At 41.3% G+C, this 12,206-nt stretch overlaps 1 protein-coding gene across 3 annotated transcripts in view; it reads left to right on the top strand.

Annotated features, from left to right (window-relative positions):
* The window catches only part of FBLN1 (fibulin 1), a 108,329-nt gene that overhangs the window by 47,773 nt on the left and 48,350 nt on the right, over positions 1 to 12,206 (top strand). For all 3 annotated transcript variants that reach the window (XM_089680765.1, XM_089680764.1, XM_089680766.1), the window contains exons 3-10: positions 353 to 488; positions 2,547 to 2,706; positions 4,210 to 4,266; positions 4,408 to 4,509; positions 5,351 to 5,488; positions 6,474 to 6,611; positions 7,479 to 7,622; positions 10,044 to 10,172. In XM_089680765.1, coding sequence (XP_089536891.1) covers positions 353 to 488; positions 2,547 to 2,706; positions 4,210 to 4,266; positions 4,408 to 4,509; positions 5,351 to 5,488; positions 6,474 to 6,611; positions 7,479 to 7,622; positions 10,044 to 10,172 — 1,004 coding nt within the window. The remainder of the gene's footprint in view (positions 1 to 352; positions 489 to 2,546; positions 2,707 to 4,209; positions 4,267 to 4,407; positions 4,510 to 5,350; positions 5,489 to 6,473; positions 6,612 to 7,478; positions 7,623 to 10,043; positions 10,173 to 12,206) is intronic.

Below are 12,206 nucleotides of genomic sequence, written 5' to 3'. Positions count from 1 at the left end.
TTATTCAGGGCCCTTGAATACTTTCTCCTAACATATACAATATCTTCCTTTTAAAGAGACCCCGTCACCAGTTTTAAAAAACACACTTGCAGTGTACCTCTCAACTTGCTCAAACTTGCTCAAAGAGCAGCCTTGGGAGGAGTGAAGGGAAATACTATAGAGTGGCATTTGTGACAGCTCTGATCTTACTTTGGCTACTGACATCACATCCAAGATGGCACCACCCAGCAGCAGTCTCAGGACGTACAGCATGCATAAAATGCATTAATGTACATATAATCCTATGGGAAGATTTCTTTTTAAATGAATAGTTAGTAAACAGGGTCTCTTTAATTTGCTGCTTTTTCCTTAGGATAACCCAAGAGCAATGTTGTATTAATCAGCTGGAGGAACTGCACTGTACCACTGGTATAACCATCGCCAATGAGAAAGACTCCTGTGACATCAATGAGCAGGAAAATGCTACATGTGAATCCAGGTTTGTGAAGGTGAGCTGTTATTATTATTATTATTATTACACAGGATTTATATAGCGCCAACAGTTTGCTCAGCACTTTACAATATAACGGGAGACAATACAGCAACAATACAGTTCAATACAAGAGGGTTAGGAGGGCCCTGCTCCTCGGAGCTTACAATCAGGGTTTCTGTTCTATTCAGTCCAAATTGTTCAGCACTATCTTTGTTTTAAAGGAATAACTTTTGTATAATTGTCCTTTACCATGGACCTTAACGTTTCAACTGACTTTAGACTCCGTAACACAATTTCTTTCCCACCATTGCACAATCCATTGCTGCTATTTGCTGCTGATTCAGAATTGCTGTGGCTCTTTAGGTGGCTGTAAGCTATCATACAACACTTGCAGCTATTTCCATGTAAATGTTTTGTTACATCATAGTGCCCCCTTGTGGATATACCAAAGAACAAACTGCATAGCAGCTCACACTGACCTCCAAAGGTATACAGGTATTTATATAGTGCTGACAATATACACAGCAATTTACATACTGTATTCACATCAGTTCCTACCCTTCAGGCACTTCCAGTCTAAGGTCCTTATCCCACATGTGGATATACACATGCTGGGGCCAGTTTAGCCGAGAGCCAATAATCCTACCACCATATCTTTGTAGTTTAGTCAGGGAAATCCTGTATCTGGCAAAAGTTGAGAATGTGATCTATGCCAAGGCAATGGTCACCAAGTCTGCCAGAGTATCTTGGGGGGACTTCTCATTGGAAATATGTCATTACATTGCATTGTTTATAGATCTTGGCTTCATCTGTTGTGATCACATTTGTGACAGACAAAAAGGTGGCAACCACCCCAACCTATAACCAGCCTTTGCAGGAATGTGCACATTGAAGGGCAATGCACATCTCTAACAAACACAAATTTCCCAGCACACTTACCAGACAGCCTGCAAAAAAAAAAAAAAAAAGGAATTGACCCTGTCAAACAATTTTAGCAAGGCGTCCCTGTACTATTAAGGAGGGGTCGGCTCCCTCCAGGTAAACCTACCCTTAATCTTTCCATTGCTATATGTGCTCCAGCTTGGGAGACTCTGAAAATTAGGATCACAGTACAAAGAGGTGCCTTGACATAGGCACGACGGATTACACATACATTTGCAAATGTGTGCAAACATTTTGGATATACAGTAGATTGCAGCTTTTATCCAGGGTCTTTAAATTTAACAATCTCTTGATTTTCTGTAACTTATAACATGTAAATCTTGTTTTTCACTACTTGTTATTTAGTCGCCCCACCCCAGCCCAATCTAACCATTTTGTACTCCATCTATTTTTATCTCAAATCAATTAAATTTTGCTAAAGAAAATAAAGTTCTGGGCATGTATACAGTATGGTTTAATGACTTCTGAAGGAAGGCATAAGTGAACTGAGATATGTTTTCTTCTGCTGTTCCTATCTATCCATTCAGTTGTATCTAACCCTTGGCAATTGCATGGACCGTCACTTGTAAGCAACTTTTTCCATGAATTCTCTTAGCAATTATTTTACAGGGTAGGTTGGCAGGTCTTTCCCCAACCCCTACCATGCAGGAGATCCCACATGGCCAGGGATGAAACTAGGACAATTTAGACAGGAGCCAATTAACCTACCAGCATGTCTTTGGAGTGTGACAGGAAACCCACACAAACACAAGGAGAACATGCAAACTCCATGCAGGAGGCACCTTGGTTGGGAATTGAACCCATGACCCAATTACTGCAAGGCAGAAGTGCTAACCACTAAGCCACTGTGCCACCGTTTCTTCTGCTGTACTAACTAAAATAAAGGGGGATATTTACTCAAACTGGTGCACTCAGATTCTGATGCAGCTGTGCATGTTGGCCAATCAGCTTGCTCAATTAAGTTTTGATAATAAAACCTGGAAGCTGATTGATTTCTTTTCAGAGCTGCACCAGATTTTGCACACTCCAGTTTTAGTAAATCCCCCCAAAGAGTCCTTTGGACAGCGGTTAAAGTTTAGCTATCATTGATTAATCAGAGTTTTTTCAATCCTGAATTGATTTGTTTCCACAGAGATGCTGCAACTGCTGTTTGCTGGGCAGGACAGCCCAGGCGCAGGGCCAGAGCTGTGAGCAGAGCTTGTTCCTGGGTTACCAGTGCAGTCTTGTCTTCCGGGCCTGCTGTGTCAAAGGTCAAGATGGACCCGAGATGCCCCTTCCCAACCATGATGAAGGTAGAGTGTTACAGCACATTAAGAAATTATACTTCAAAATCCAATTGGTTAGTTTCTTCCCTGTTATGGTACCCCCTGGAAGGTGACGCATGCTTATCCGAGGTGTAGGGTCTAAGTAACAGTTGGTATTTCACCACCCTGCAAGACATGAAAGGCTGAAGACCCTAATGGTCACCAGTTTCTTTCTTTCTTTGTAGCCCTCCTTTTCAAGTCTCCCATTGGAGGGGTGAACCTGAGGGCCACATCCTGTTGCCAGTTTGAAGCCCTTGGGATCGCCCATCCAAGGGGAGGCTGGAATGGGTAGGCTACAATGCAGAGACTGTTTGCAAGGTGTCAGGGCTGGAAAGTAATGAGATATGAGGGGAGGTTGAGGTACATAGCCAGCAAGAAATTAGTCAGGTCCAGGCAGAGTCTTGACATGTGTAAAGCAAGAGGGTAGTTTAATCAAACCTGGATCAATCAGGCTGGCAGGTAAGTATTATAGTGCTTTGCCTGGTGATAAAACACAACATGGACCACTTCAAAGGCTGGAACTTAAATACTGTTAAAATAACACACCCAGCATCATTTTGTAGACCTCTGGAAGTCCTTTAGATAGTCTGGGTCCTAGGAATCCAAGGAATCCAGCAGAGATCTTGTGAGTACTTGACGTGATAGTAATTCTGTAAATCCTGGAACACCATGCAGGAATTCTGTAAGTACCGGAAAGTCCTAGAAATCCTGGAAATTCTGGAAGACCCGTCAGAGATCTTGTCACCCTCACTTTGGAGAGATTTCTTTCCTGTTGAATCTCTGAGACAGGAAGTGAAAGGAAAATCCCCACAGCCAGCAAACATAAATGGACAGGGGTTTAAACTTCCCTACTTTATCCAAAACTAAATCAAAAGTTTTGGCTATACATACATTTGTTAGTCACAATACACCTGCTAACAGTGCCACTGGAGTCCCTGAAAGTTTATATGCAAACAAATTTCTGTTGGTTCTTTATACTGGTCCTTTAATGTAGAGATAACTATATTGAATAATAGGAAAGCTCAGAAGACAGGATGAAGATTGCCATGAAAATGGCAACACTTGCAAACAATTACATCCTCCTTCATCTCTGTTCCTGTTCTGTTCATTTTGTGATTTTCACTGAAGACAACCAATGCTTAAGATTTTTTTTCACCAAATGCTCAGTGTTTATGACCTAGATTTGTGACAAATTTACTTTAAACTTTTAGCTCTGCCATGGCAGTTTACAAGCTATATGTAAGAAGGAAGAGTCTATTCCTCCAACCCCCCAGCTTCCTTACATTATTTTATTAACTGAATGACAAGTGAATATTTAATTAAAGCTATCTATTCTTATAATTACTTTTCAACTCCAAAGTTAATTCTACAAATCACAAATACTATCCTATTATTAAAATGTTGTTTTTTGCTGGGTGGAAAATAACCTTGTTTGTTACTGAAACCAAGCAGATCTTGAGTCATGTTGTTTTTGTTGTTTTATTTCCCTAGCTAACAACCCCTCGCTCCAGCATGCTGATACTGAAGACTTCATGAATCGCTGTAGAGGTAGGAGCAGTGGTCATAATCCAGAAGTTGCACCTAGAGTGGGTGATGAGTCCATCATCAGCTACCGATCTTCAGTGGAGAAGTCGTTTAAGTGTAGAAATGGTATATGTGATACATAGTTCTGTGTGCTTCTTTCATCAGGGGGTGGACCTTGCAATCATCAGTGCCGAGACACCGGTAGCAGTGTGGTCTGTTCATGTTACGCTGGCTACCAACTTCAGCCAGATGGTGTCACATGTGAAGGTAACACATTTTACTTACCTATTGGATATGTAATATATCTCAACAGTAAAGCTAATAAACAGAGACAACTGTTTAGCTTTCCAAGGAGAGGTCAAATAATATTTTCATTTATCTTCCTCTCTTGTTTCTTTCCTTTCATTCCCAATCCCTTCCCTCCCATCCATGTTCCTTTATTCTACCATTCATGTTCCTTTCCCTTCATTTCCGTTTCTTTTTAGTTTCCAATTCTATTTTAGCTATTCTCCTTTTATTTCATTTTATTTTTTTATCCTTTCTATTTCTTTTCCTTTCTATTTCCTTCCCTTTCTCCTCTTTATTTTTGTTTTTCTTCTTGCTTTTCCTTTCCTTCAGCTTTTCTTTCCATATATTTCCCTTTTCATCCCTTTTATTTCCTTTCCTTTCTTTTACCTTCACTTTCTTTTTTAGCTTCTCTGTTTCCTTTCCTTTTCTAGCCTTTCCATATCCTTTCTTTTCCTTTCCTTTTCTATGCTTTCTATTTGCATTATTTTTTTTATTATTTCATTCCTTTCCTGTTACTTTTCTTTCCTTTTTTATACTTTTAGTTTTCTTCTGTTCTGTTCTTTTCCTTTGTTTTCTTTCCTTTCTTTTGATTTCTCCTTTCTATTATTTTTCTTTTCTTTTTTATCCTTTCCATTTCCTTTTCCATTCTTCCTCTTTCATTTTCTTTTCAATTCACCTTCCCCTTTCAGCTTTCTTTCCTTCTGATATTTTTTCCTTTTCTTTTGCTTTCTGACAGGAAAGTAAAAGTGGTTGACTATTTAAGCAGCAAACATTTTAGCAACTCTGGATAACTGCCAGGCTTGTTTTACTCTCATTTTAGATATTAATGAATGTATCGCTGGAACCCACAACTGTAAGGTTGGGCAGATCTGTATCAATCAGGTGGGATCTTTCCGCTGCCAGAGAGAGATCAGTTGTGGCACAGGTTACGAACTTACCGAGGACAACAACTGTAAAGGTATGATGAACTAGATGGACTCCATCTAGAGTGCAGCAGAAGGGTTCTCTAATTTAGTAGCAACAAAACTCAGATGGTATTCATTTTTGGGTTTTGTAAAATGAATGTAACTCCCTATGTGCCATCTCCTCATATGGCTTTGATACTACTGAGAGAAGACAGGATTAAAGTGCATCTACACAGAAGAAGCATAATATACTGCAGCTTTCCAGTCAATAGATATGGTAACTGCATTTGTTTTCTCTATCACTCTTGCAAACAGATGACTGAACCCATTCAACCTAAATGCTGGTGCCTTTCATCTGCCAGGAAAGTCCAGGATCAGCATACACCCTCCTGTAGACATGAATGACTGTACACTGCTGTACTCAGGTATGCACTGGTGGCATCAGAAATACAAGTATAGCATAGGGACGCATGCATAAAATAGAAAACTTTCTATTTTTTGCAAACACCTATACCCTATACTTGTGTTAATGATAGCTCCAGCATATACCCAAGTATATTCATCAGTTCGGTCTCCTGTGTGCAAGAAGCCTTATTTAGGCCCTTTTCTTTATTTCTGTCCAGTAACCCTGCCAGTAACACTCTTCCTGTATAAGAGTGACAACACTGCACAGTATCTATGAAGAAGATGTACTGTTAAACTAAGACAGGAATACAGAACACCTCCCCTTCTCAATTAAATAGGGAGGAGGTGTTCTGTAAAGCTCATAGAAAACTGGCAGCAATGTATTTGGTAGGAATGGAGGCAGGCAGAGAGCACAGGAACTTATTAGCTCACTGGGTTTGGACTCTGGGTTGCCTGTGCATTGCTACTGTCTTTGAGAGTTTGTGACCATAATGGCATGATTTGTTCCAGGGGCTGTATGATGGCTGCCCTGTGAACTAGAGATGAGACAGGACCAAATATACACATTACATTTTTAATTATTCAATATGACTGCCATGATATTTTAACGGAATATTATATTCTTATTTGCAGATATTGATGAATGTGCAACAGGAACTCACAACTGTCTTCCCACCTTCAACTGCCAAAACACACCTGGGTCCTTCCGCTGCCGACCCAAAGTCCAGTGCAGCACTGGCTTCATACAGGATGCCCTTGGCAATTGCATTGGTAAGTCCCCATTGACACCTGTGCAATTTGTTTCGTGACAGGCGACAATGTACCACAAGAGGGATTCTATTATTTTCTATGGCGCCCATTCACACCTATGCACAGCCTATGCAACATGCTTCTGTGTCACTTTAGAAGGGCACAGAAGCCTTTTGGTGCAACATTGTGTCTTTTTGGTCCAAAAGGTTTCAATGGGTGCACATAAGAAATGCATGACAGACTCATGAAAATGCAGATGCACAAATGTGAACCTAGAACTTAGCCCAAGACAAGATTAACACATTTGTGCTAGATACATCATCTAAGGGCTATTTCGCACAGGTAGTCATATCTACTACCCTCTGAAAATTGATATTCAGTGGATCGCTTTTCAGAGGGCAGTAGAGCAGCAGCTGCTAAACATTCAGGAGGCAATCCAGCCACTTCCTGACTGTGCTGTTTTTTTTTTTTATCGCAACAGGGTTTTTGTTTTGAAATATTGCACTACAAATGTGAGCCAAGCACTTGTTTCATGGATGCAGTGCTCCCCATTGACTCTACTGGGCGTGTTTGACAGGTGGTGCCGCCGTTTCAAATTGTGACAGCCCCATGCAGCTGCAATGTTAGAGTTTAACTGGTGTGTTTGTGACGCTCAACCACCTGTTTTTACTGCCCTCTGGTAATCCATGTGAAAGAGCCCTAACAGATGACATTGGGTCTCATGTATAAACTGGAGTTCTCACTGGCAAGAGAGCCATGGCCGTTTCCAAATTGTAGGATGCTGTTTTCTAACATCTGTTATGAGGAAATAAGAGTAACGGGCTGCATAGAAATGATTACTTTTTTGGGGTGAGCCTATTCTCAATAAAACCTTTTTTCCCAATATAGATATCAATGAATGTTTGAGCTTGAATGCCCCATGTCCTCCTGGCCAGACCTGCATTAATACCGAAGGCTCTTACACATGTCAACGCCACGTAGTCAACTGCGGCAGGGGATACCACTTGAGTGCTGACGGGGCAAAATGTGAAGGTGAGTACACGTCTATGATAATGTCCTGGCTTTTATTGCTGCAATAAAGCATCTTTATTGTTTTACTTATAACCAGTATTTGTAAGCGGCTTCTGTCGGATTACTGGAAAACATACTTAAAACCAGTGTGATGCATATTATAAGGCACTTGTGTGTAAGGCAATGGAGCAAAAGAGGGCATGTGGATAAATCAAGCTTTAGAACCCAAGTGGAGTGGTTACAAGATACTCTGCAGCTCATGTACCATGCAGCCATCTGATTTTTCTCTGCAGGCTCATGCCCGAAGATTTCAGTGACAGTTCTGCATTTAAAGCAGATTACTTTTAGTTAGGCCAAAAACTGAGCCATAGGCGTATATGTATGGCCTACATGACTATGTTGTGGGGGGTATTTTTGGGTGAAAAGGTTTAAGGAATAGCAGTGCAGATTATTAGGAAGGTTGGCACTTACCTTATTGGTTGATGGATGGAGGGAAGTGAATCCTGGGGCCAGTCGGACATTAGTTGATGCTTTAAAGTCAATTGCCTGAGTAAGTTATGATGGTCCTGGTGATCTGTTTTAGGTATGGAGCCCAATGGCCTGTTGTGTGATTACGGTATGTTCATGTCCCCCAAGGTGGAGTTCAGGCATCAACAAGACTCTTCATCTGCTTCTACTGCTGGCTCAGTGAAGACACAGTCTTGTAAATCCTGGTGCCTGTGGAAATCTTGGCTTTGTTCACAAATATCTAACATAGATCAACTCCAGCTGCTCCCACTCACCTTGCGACTTATTACAGAGTTACAGTGTTGCAGTTTGATCAATGTGGAAGAGAAGACCATGGAAATGTTTCCCTGCCTGCAGTAGACTGATATCATCAACTCTAGTCAAGTCGACCTCAGGGCCGTGGATAAGGGGGGGTACCACCAGTCCTCCTGTACGAGGCCCAGGCAAGTAGGGGGGCCCAGGCAGCTGGATGAAATGAATGTGGGCAGGGAGGGTGATCGGCACAGCGTGGGGGGGCAATTATTGGAACTGATCCCCTGTATGGCTCTCACTGAAGCATTTGAAAGCTAGCTTAATCTCCCCTCCCTCCCGCTGGCTTTCAGCTACTGCAGAGAGCACCATACAGGGGTCAGTTCCAGTAATCCCCCCACCACCACCACCACTACCACCACACCCATCACCCTCCTTGTGCACCATACGTTTCCCCCTGCTGCCCAGACCCCCCTGTGTGCCCCAACTCCCACAGTGCTTACGGCTTTCCTCCTCTCCTTTCAACCAGCAGCTGTAAGTAGACAATAGGATCCTTCAGGATGGAGAGTGGGGGAAGGGTCCAGTAAATATGTCCCATTTAACAGTACCTTCCATTTCTGAATGAACCCAATGAGTGATTGGTACCGATCACTCACTGTATTCATTCATAACTAAAGCATAGTACACTGTGTTTTTTTTTGGGGGGGGGGTCAGCCTAGTCAAATTCATTGACTGGGGTCCAAGAATACCTTTTTTATAATAAAATGTGGAGCTTTTTTTGAAAAATGACACTATTGTTGTATATTGTGACATGCCAGGAATTTACTCATGCAAACTCCCACAATCATAGGGTGGAGCCCTTTTGAAAGGGTATTATCATTTAGCAGCATGATATATAAGCACAGTCTTGGGTACAACTAATATGGAGAGCAAGAAAGCTATTCTCAGTTGGGCCTTACGTTTGAATGCTGGAAAGGTAAGAGGGCCAGCTTCATTGTACATATCAGGTATACAGCTGTATCTCCTAAGGGTCCATTCACACCTTGGGATTCTGGTGCAATGCGTTAACACACGTGTGTTAAGATGCATTTTTCCACGAGTTGATAGGTATGACTAAGCGCTGCTCTTAGCATGAAATGCATTAGCTGAAATGCTTTTTACCCCGCTGTTACAATAAAGGTAATTTAATGGACGTGAGGCCAATCAGATTTTTTTTCCATATGATTGACATGCATTTTGTTACGGCAACCTTTTTAAATGAATCGGCTACCAACACACCAAAATGTCCAGAAAAATGGACAGGCCCCATTTTTGGCACTGCAGTACAGAACAATGCACAACAGCATTACGGTGGGTCGTGGTTCACTGTGACATGTTGCTTTAGTGAGTTAGAGTGCCAGAGTGTAAAATCTGATGTCTTTCAAAAAAATTGTCATAGATTTTTTTTCTATACTCGGTGTATTACCCAGTTGCTAGTTCACAGCAGACCGAATTTTTGTGGTCGAACAAACTTGTGGATGGTTTAATTTCTGAAGATTGCTTGAGATTGTACAGTATTTATGATTCCTGGTGGTTAAAAAGGGATTGAAAACTGACTTGCACAGTATATAGCTAGCTTCGGCCATCTTTTGCTTTTCAGTTCTGTTTGTATTTACCCTTTTTTGTATAATCTGCTTTAACTCACAGATTTAAACGAGTGTGTAAGCAGTCAGAATCCCTGCGGAGAAGGACACACATGTTTAAATGTTCCTGGATCTTATCGGTGTGATTGCCGAGCAGGATACCACTTTGATACCTTGAGCAGGTCATGTGTTGGTGAGTTTATTACTGACTATCCATAATCCCAGTATCCCATTATTCAGTACTCGACTCCATTTTTTAGACAGAGCTAAAAAATAAGGGAATCCTACACTGACACGCATCATATGCAATCGCTTCTGTGATCCTTGCTTTTTTTTAGTAAATAAGTCTTCTACATTCAAATTTTTCAATTATTTATCTATAGTGGTCACATGACCACCAATATCTTGCGAGGACTGCTGCCTTTCAGGTAGGTGGGTGGTATTCACTTTTACATCACCACTCTTCCAGCACTCACTATTTCTTCCAACAACACCTCTAGGGGGGATGCAGTGACATGACATCATTGCATGGACGAATGGGAAAACAAAAATAAGAGGGCTGACAACGCTGCAAATTTGGCAATGGGGGCCTAGCGTTGTTGGTTCTCGGCAAGATATAGAGGGATAATCACATCACTGGCAGGATCGACAGGTAAATACTTAAAAATGATGGGACTATTCTTAATAGCAGGGTTATATGTTGTGTAATACTAGTATGATCCTTATCTCAGTAATTGTTTTGCCTGGAGTTCCACTTTAAGGCCTCTTGCACACTGCAACTCTAAAATGTATCCCATTGTTTACAATGAGCCTGTACACACATGCACACAAACAAGCACTGCATATTATTGAGTAGAAAAAAATTTAAACATTTGCGTTCCTGGTTAGTATTTTCTGCCAGTGTGTGCAAATATGTGCATATGCGTGCAAATGCGCGCATATGAGCATATATAGTAATGGATTTTGCCTAGGAATGTATTCTGCGCACGAAAGGGCATACACACATACAGTTGTGTTCAAAATAATAGCAGTCAGACATCACTAACCTGATCAATCACTGTTTTTGGTAGAAATTATATTTCTACATGGCAAATAATTTACTAGCAGGTGTAGTAGAGTAATAGAAATCCAACAGACCCAACAGTCATGACATGCATGCTGCTGATTCTGTGTAATTGAATCACTAATTGAAAGGGGCATGTTCAAAATAATAGCAGTGTGGAGTTCTATTAGTGAGGTCATTCATTCTTTGAAAAACAGGTGGCAATTATTTCTCTTATTTAAGGAAGGAAGGCAGCAACTGTTGTACATGCTGGTTACAGTGCATTACTCTCTGAAATTCTGAGGAAAATGGGTCGTTACAGACATTGTTCAGAAGAACAGCGTACCTTGATTAAAAAGTTGATTGGAGAGGGGAAAACATATAAAGAAGTGCAGAAAATGATAGGCTGCTCAGCTAAAATGATCGCAAATGCTTTAAAATGGCAACCCAAACCTGAAAGATGTGGAAGAAAGCGAAAAACTACCATTGGAATGGATAGAAGAATAGCCAAAATGGCAAGGACTCAGCCAACAATCAGCTCCAGGAAGATCAAAGAAGGTGTAAAGTTACCTGTGAGTACTGTTACAATTAGAAGACGCCTATGTGAAGCCAAGCTATCTGCAAGAAGCCCCCGCAAAGTCCCACTGTTGAAAAAAAGACGTGCTGAAGAGGTAACAATTTGCCAAAGAGCACATTGATTGGCCTAAAGAGAAATGGCGCAACATTTTGTGGACTGATGAAAGTAAGATTGTTCTTTTTGGGTCTAGTGGCCGGAGACAGTTTGTCAGACGACCCCCAAACACTGAATTCAAGCCACAGTACACTGTGAAGACAGTGAAGCATGGTTGCGCAAGCATCATGATATGGGGATATTTCTCATACTACGGTGTTGGGCCTATTTATCGCATACCAGGGATCATGGATCAGTTTGAATACATCAGAATACTTGAAGAGGTCATGCTGCCTTATGCTGAAGAGGAAATGCCCTTGAAATGGGTGTTCCAACAAGACAACGACCACAAACACACCAGTAAACGTGCAACATCTTGGTTCCAGACCAACAAGATTGACGTTATGGAGTGGCCAGCCCAATCCCCGGATCTTAATCCAATAGAAAACTTGTGGGGTGACATCAAAAATGCAGTTTCTGAGGCAAAACCAAGAAATAGGGAAGAACTGTGGAAT

This window comes from Staurois parvus, unplaced genomic scaffold (assembly GCF_062004578.1).
Source record: "Staurois parvus isolate SC_StPar_1 unplaced genomic scaffold, SC_StPar_1.0 ptg000249l, whole genome shotgun sequence".
In the NCBI taxonomy this organism is placed as follows: Eukaryota; Metazoa; Chordata; class Amphibia; order Anura; family Ranidae; genus Staurois; species Staurois parvus.
Note: the sequence above shows the minus strand (reverse complement) of the source record. Positions and strands in the feature narration are given on the sequence as shown.